The sequence below is a fragment of the Pygoscelis adeliae genome, unplaced genomic scaffold (genome assembly GCF_000699105.1).
Source record: "Pygoscelis adeliae isolate BGI_AS28 unplaced genomic scaffold, ASM69910v1 Scaffold113, whole genome shotgun sequence".
NCBI lineage: Eukaryota > Metazoa > Chordata > Aves > Sphenisciformes > Spheniscidae > Pygoscelis > Pygoscelis adeliae.
Genome location: NW_008825108.1, coordinates 6,016,291 through 6,022,896, shown reverse-complemented (window position 1 = coordinate 6,022,896; position 6,606 = coordinate 6,016,291). Strand labels below are relative to the sequence as shown.

General features: G+C 37.6%; 1 protein-coding gene across 1 annotated transcript in view; it reads right to left on the bottom strand.

Moving 5' to 3' along the window:
* The window catches only part of ZFC3H1 (zinc finger, C3H1-type containing), a gene marked incomplete at its 5' end in the record, with an annotated part of 43,529 nt that overhangs the window by 27,095 nt on the left and 9,828 nt on the right, over positions 1-6,606 (bottom strand). Inside the window, 4 exons of the mRNA XM_009327667.1 lie at positions 2,451-2,615; positions 3,322-3,525; positions 4,511-4,608; positions 6,292-6,415. Of these exons, the coding sequence (XP_009325942.1) occupies positions 2,451-2,615; positions 3,322-3,525; positions 4,511-4,608; positions 6,292-6,415 (591 nt within the window). The remainder of the gene's footprint in view (positions 1-2,450; positions 2,616-3,321; positions 3,526-4,510; positions 4,609-6,291; positions 6,416-6,606) is intronic.

Genomic DNA, 6,606 nt, shown 5'->3' with positions numbered 1-6,606 from the left:
TTTAACAATCAGTAAAGTAACACTAGGCAACTACCATCACACTGCCTTCAGTAAGATGAGCTTCTACTGCAGTGGAACCACAGCCTCAGCTGTTAAGGCAGGATCTCTCCATAATGTTCTAAGACATATTTTCAGTCTGTGGTGAACAGACCCCTGAGTGTCCATGACTACTTTGAAAAAGGGTTACAAGGTGCCATTGAAAAAGCAAACCAGTACCTGTAGGCTATTCCATTATGCAAAGGTCCTCAACTCCACAGAAGAAATCCCAAGGTTTGTAAATTTAAAACTTCTTCTGAAATATGGTACAGCATACTCAAACATTCAAAAGCTACCAGGCCCCCAAAATTATGAAATTAGATTTCAAAAACCTGAAGAATTTGCCTTTTCTATACCTTTCTGATTTTTTAATACCTGGATATATCCAACAATGCTCACAGAAAAACTACCAGTTTTTAAGTTCAAAATTAAATTCTCAGGAGTTCACTTTTTCTAGGCTCTAGTAAGAAATACCAAATACTACAAAAGTTTAAAAAATTATAAGCATTCAATACAAATTGTTTCTAAAAGCTTAAACTAACAGGAGTAACTGATATTGTTTTCACATCGAATTGTTTTCACATCAGACAGAAATACCTTCTGACTAGTCTCCTGTGAACATCATTTGGCCATAAGTTCTTTAAAACACACCTATTTTTTATATAAATATTCTATATCCCAAGCTATTTTTAAAAAATAACAAATGCAAAATGTTTTGTTTCTAATCATTTTTGTAAGAAAGACACTAGCCAAGCTAGCTGATTCAAATATGAGGTATTAATCTGTCAGCTTTAACTAAGCTAACCATCATTAGCAACAGGCACTGAATTTCAGTTGCAGGTTTTTTTAACATTTACATAATGCGTTTCAACAGCACAGCTGATAAGAAACATTTATTATGTTACTAAAACAAACCAATAGCTCCCCAGTAACGTGTTCTCCCTGATTTATGCAACTGCAGTTAATGAAGTCTCAGGACAATAGAAGATGTGGTAATTTAAGGTTTTCTTCAGAATAGGCTTAGCATTTAAACATAAGACAACTTAAAAACGTAAGTAAACATGAAATCATTATAGAAAGGATATAAGCATGCCCAGATTGAACAATTACTCTAGTTATATCTAGAATTTAGAGTAGATTGTGAAGATGGGTACAGCCAAAAAAAAAAATACATCCACTTTAAGCTTAACAGCACAATTTTCCTACACAAAAGGAAAGTAGGCCTTAGAATGACCAAAAAAGGAACATTCAGGTCTCTACCACCTTAAGCTTTTTTTTTTCATTATGGCATCAGGTGACCAAGTGATCACACAGTCTGTATTTATGAGCAAGAAAGCTGTTGGCCAGCTACACCTAGATTTGATAGTGATATAATAGTCTCAAAGATACTATATATTCCTCCAAATTTAGTAAAAAAAACAAAACTAGTTTATTAGAGACACCATCCACTGACAGAAAGGCAAAGGTATGGACTCAATCATAGTATTCATTAGAGAATCTGCACAGGAAAGAGCTATAACAAACCAAGCTTTGTAAGATGCGTTGTTAAAATAATGGCAAACTCTCCATTGTGTACGGTTCACTGCCATAAACAGAACAGTAGATTACATGGGCTTCCAGTCTGGCATAACACAGGCAAATATGTTTTTATAACACATTTCCAACAATCCAAGGAGACTGCAGGATGCAGACATCAGAAATCAAGTGCTAGCTGCATGTACCTCCCATGACCATTCAAATGAAGGTCAAGTTGCAGAACATGGCTTGAGCTAACGTAATGAAGTCTGCTGCTGCCTGGAGAATACTCTCTCCTGTCTTCCACCCGCACTCACAGATACGCCATCTGCCACCACTTTTGTGCTAGCTCTGATGCTCACACACTGTTCACCGAAAAAATTCAACTCCCCCTAGAAGGAAAAGTACTTCCCCCTGCCCCCCCCAAGGTTAGTTTTCTAACCAGTTTAGCATGTTAAATAAGTTAAGCAACAAGACTGATGCTCCAGACCCCAGTTTAAAAGAAGGGAGACACCATTTGGCCAGGAGCAGGAGAAAGAGCAAGACTACCTCTTTTTTGGCAACTAACAGCAATTAGATTGGCCCAGCTACCATTGAACAGCACCCTTTAGTCTATGCTGATCTGGAAAAGAAATTAATTGAACTATATTTACAGTCTCTTTTAGTTCAGATGAGTGCTAGCGTGTTTTGATGCTCTCTTAAGCTGTGAATTCTTACTTCAGCGTCAAATTCTTTCTAGAAGAGCGTATCAATTATCAAAGTTACCAATAATTGAAATGTTTAATTGAAGCTCCACCATTCTGTGCTCTATCACTAGAAAAGCTTAAGCCTGCTGTTCACTTGAACTGAGGACAACTTCAACACAGTCATATTAATAGAAAGCACCAGTATTTCCTTACTGTGATCACTGCTCGTGGAGGCCTCGGTACTCTAACAAACTTTGTGTTTTGTACCCGCGGCTGAGACACAGTATTAATACTGACAGCAGACAGATTGCTTCTTGGCACAGACTGCAAATTATCTGGAAGAGGAGGGGAAGGTGGACCACTGTTACTTGAAGTTTCCTAACAAAATAAAACAAAAATATGGTCATAAAAATACACACTATACATAACTATTTTAAAAGACATAAGCATAAATGAGATTGTTCCATACATGTCTTGGAACTCGGAATTGTGATTTAGGCAGACTATCCAAACGTATTAGACAAATCTTGCAATACTGCAATAGTATCAAAAAGGCACACAAGAACATTCCAGTTTCTCACAGGTCAACTGCAAAAGATCCGCAACCTTCTAATGAGGTCAAAAACAATCTAAATTTTTGAGATCACAAACTTTGCTTCTCACTCCAAAAAAAAACAAAACAACAAAAAACAAAACAGTTAACCTCTCCTAACTCCTTTTGCTAGAAGGTTGAAACAAAGTTGTGTCCTGTTTTCTAACTGACAGCTGATAAATAATAAACATTTTTTTGCAGAAAACGTAAAATCCCCATTCCCCTGAACATACTCAATTTTCAGTATCTTGAAGTTTCACAATTCCTTCAGAAATAAAAGACAAGCTGCAATTTACAATTCAAAGGGTGTTCCAGGGTGGCTTTTGTTTCGGTTTCTTTTGGGAGGCACAGGGTGACGGAAATTCAGAGAATTTTTTTAACGTCATCAGAAAGGCAGTATAAAAAAGCCTGCAAACCTCACGTAGCAGGTCACATTCAAGTTTTGGTCAAGATTGCCATCTAGAGGTTTACATTCAAAAACCAAGGGAGTACCTCAGATCTGAAAGCTCGTTTGTTGGCTAGAGACTTGAGTAATTCTTCTCTTAAGAGCATCTCTTCTTCCTCTTCCTCATCAGCAAATGGAGGCTTTGGTGGCTGTTCAGGCTCTTCAGGGGGAAGAGGTGGAAGAGGTGGAGGTGGCTCAAGAGAAACACAGGAAATACCCTCCATATAAAGTTGGCTCAAAGATGGTATAGGCTGAGATAAAAAAGGAAAACAAGGGTTTGAAACGTGAAAGTTACTACTACTTTATGATTATTTAGCAGAGGTTGAGATGTAAATTATTTCATGGTTTAAAACTAATTCAAACTGCAGCGGATTTAGATCAATGTCAAAGGCTACTGCTAAACAGTTAGTACTTACTCAAAGAAGATAATGGAAACAAGGTTACATCTGGATAGTAAAGTAGTGCAGACATACAAACTAACCGTAAATGAGAATTCAGAACCAAAGATAGTCTAGCCACAGAAATATGGCTGACCAGATAGGTTCACACTGCTTGAAAAAACAGTCCTTAACCACTTTTATGAATTTGTCTTAGCTAACAAAACTACAATTTCCCTTAGTCAAAAATTCAGAAGCTGTCATGGCAGGGAACGGCAACTTTCTACTGCTTTACTAAGAAGGGTAACAATCATTCAGTGAAGAAAAGTGGTGGGGAAAGAAGCCACACTAATTCAATTTCCACATGGACTCTTAGGTGAGAAGACAGACAGCATATAGTCAAAATGCACAGTCTGAAAGGAGGACTGTGATGAGCTACGTTTTTGGTTGTTCCCCCCCCAGGTAACAAGTCAGAGAATAAGCGTATCTACATACATGGCCTACAGATAAGAGGCAAAGCTGCCTTGTGCTAGCAATTCCAGTTCATTAGTTTTCCTTATGTGCTTCAGGCAATTTTTGTTTTCTGTTATGAAACAGCACAGCTCTAACAATAAAGAGAAAATTTTAGTTCAATGGGGAAAGCTTCCATTAAACAGGAATTGGATCAGCCAAAAAATAGCTGAAATAAAGAGTTTTAAAAAAGCAACCACAAGTCTATCAGATAGTTCAAGGGAATCACCAAATAGAGAATTGTATCAAAAACAGAATCTAAATTTAATCCTAACTTTAGCATTAGAAATAAGATACAAAATGAGAATTACCAATATTTTCAAAACACACTCCTTTCAAGGTTACTTACTGGAATTGGAGGTGGCAGTGGCAAAGAAATTGGTGGTACTGGAGGTGGAAAATATCCTATTGGACACTCAAAGAAAGGAGGCTGCACTGGAGACGAAGCTGTAATTAAAAAATTATCGAGTGTAAGAAATCTGGCAGGTAATTACTAAACACCAACTCATGCTTATACTTCAACTAATTTAATGTAGCAGAAGGAGACAAATGTTTTTCCTATGCACCAATTTGAAAGGTAACACCAGACGCAGCACAGTGCATTTATTTCTTACATATATGTATATAAAAAGAGTAGTTACCTGTCCTTTTTCTATTTTACATACGAAATGCAAGTACAGCCAAACAGTACTACTAAGGTAACGATTCAGAATGATTCAGCTCTCATATTTGGTTTAATTTGCAAGAATCTACCTTCTTAAACTAGGTATCTCAAAACAGAGTCTCCTGATTACTGGCTACCAAAAATACAATACAAATTAGGACAGAAGCAGACCAAATGCACAGCTGATACTGAATTCTGAAACATAAAACTAGAGCTTGAGATGTTTCATCAAGAGAAGATTCATGTAGCTTACATGTCCAAAACAGCAGGTACTGTATTTTAGCACACTAATGTAGAAGAAAGGCTGACAAGAAAGGATGAAAAAAAGAGGAAAAAAAAGAAAAAATAAAAAGATGGAAGATGAAAAGCAAGAGAATAAAAACGGCCAATGAAGTAGTATGCTTAATGAAGCTTTCTCAACACTCCACATGTTGAGATGGAATGAGGAAACCTGAACACCTTAAACGCACCTCGAACTCAAAGTCAATAAATGATTCAGGCTGGAAGAGACCTCTGGAAGGCATATGCCCCAACACAGGTGCTCAAAGCAGGGCTACCCCCAGTCAGGTTGCTAAGGGCCTTGTCCAGTCAAGTTCCAAGTATATTTGAGGGTGGAGATTCCACAACGTTTCCAGTTAACCTGTTAGAGTGTTTGACCATCCTCTGTGAAAGTTTTCCCTTGTATCTAACCAGAATTTATTTGGTCGCAATTGAAGTATTGCCCCTTGTCCTTCTGTTGCACACTCCACAGAAGAGTTTGGCTCCGTCTTCTCTGTAACTGCCCGCTAGGTAGTTGAAGACAGCAGCAAAAACCCTCCTTAGCCTTCTCTTTTCAACACAAACTCAGCTCTCCCAGTCTCTTTCCATTAATCAAGAGCTCCAGTCCCCAATGAACTTTATGAAAAACAGGCCTGAAACAGTTTCCCTTAGTCAAAAAGGTCCTTTGCTAGACTCCTTCTAGTACGTCACTATCTTTCTCTGACCATGAAGCCATAAAACTGATGCAGGCTCGTCAGTGTTTAACAGCCCCCTCCAACCACCCACCCATTATAGTCACAGTGCTACAACCCAGGCTGCAGTTTGCCTTTATCACCCAAAGCCACACTGCTGACTCACATTTCACTTAATGTCCATTGGGACCGCCAGGCCCTTTTTTGCAAAGCTGCAAATCCAGTAAACACCCTGGAGCCCTTACTTTCTACACAGCTGCTTGGGAATGTAAAAGAATAAACTCTACAGTACTGCAATGTGAACAGCATAACCTTGAAGACCTTCAAAATACTCCAGCAGAGATGGAGAGGAAAGAGTCAGCATTAAAACAAGACAGAATTAGCTCACCTTAAAATGTTAGTTCCATAACTGCCACATCTCAAAAGAAAGACTTTCCTTCTAAAATGATAGCTCATTTCCTACTTCTTAACTATTTTTACCAGTCACCATATAAGAAAACTGTAAAGAAGTCTTACCTGGAGAGTTAGTTTCACTATCTGTATCCATAGCAACTTCATCATAATTATCATACTGATATATGCCTCCTGCACTATCTGTAGACTGCTTATCCAAAGACCATCTGAAGTCCATATCTGAAGACTAAACACACAAAAAAGTGTATTTTATTTAGCTGGTCTTACATTATTCTTTTAGAGCAAACCAATTAAAAGTAGATTTTAGAAATAGGCCCTTATAATTTTGTCTTCTAATTGCTTTATAAATACAATTTACTTAGCTTGTACAAAAAAAGCAAACTGAAAACTACCTTTTAATCAAATCCATTGCAGGTA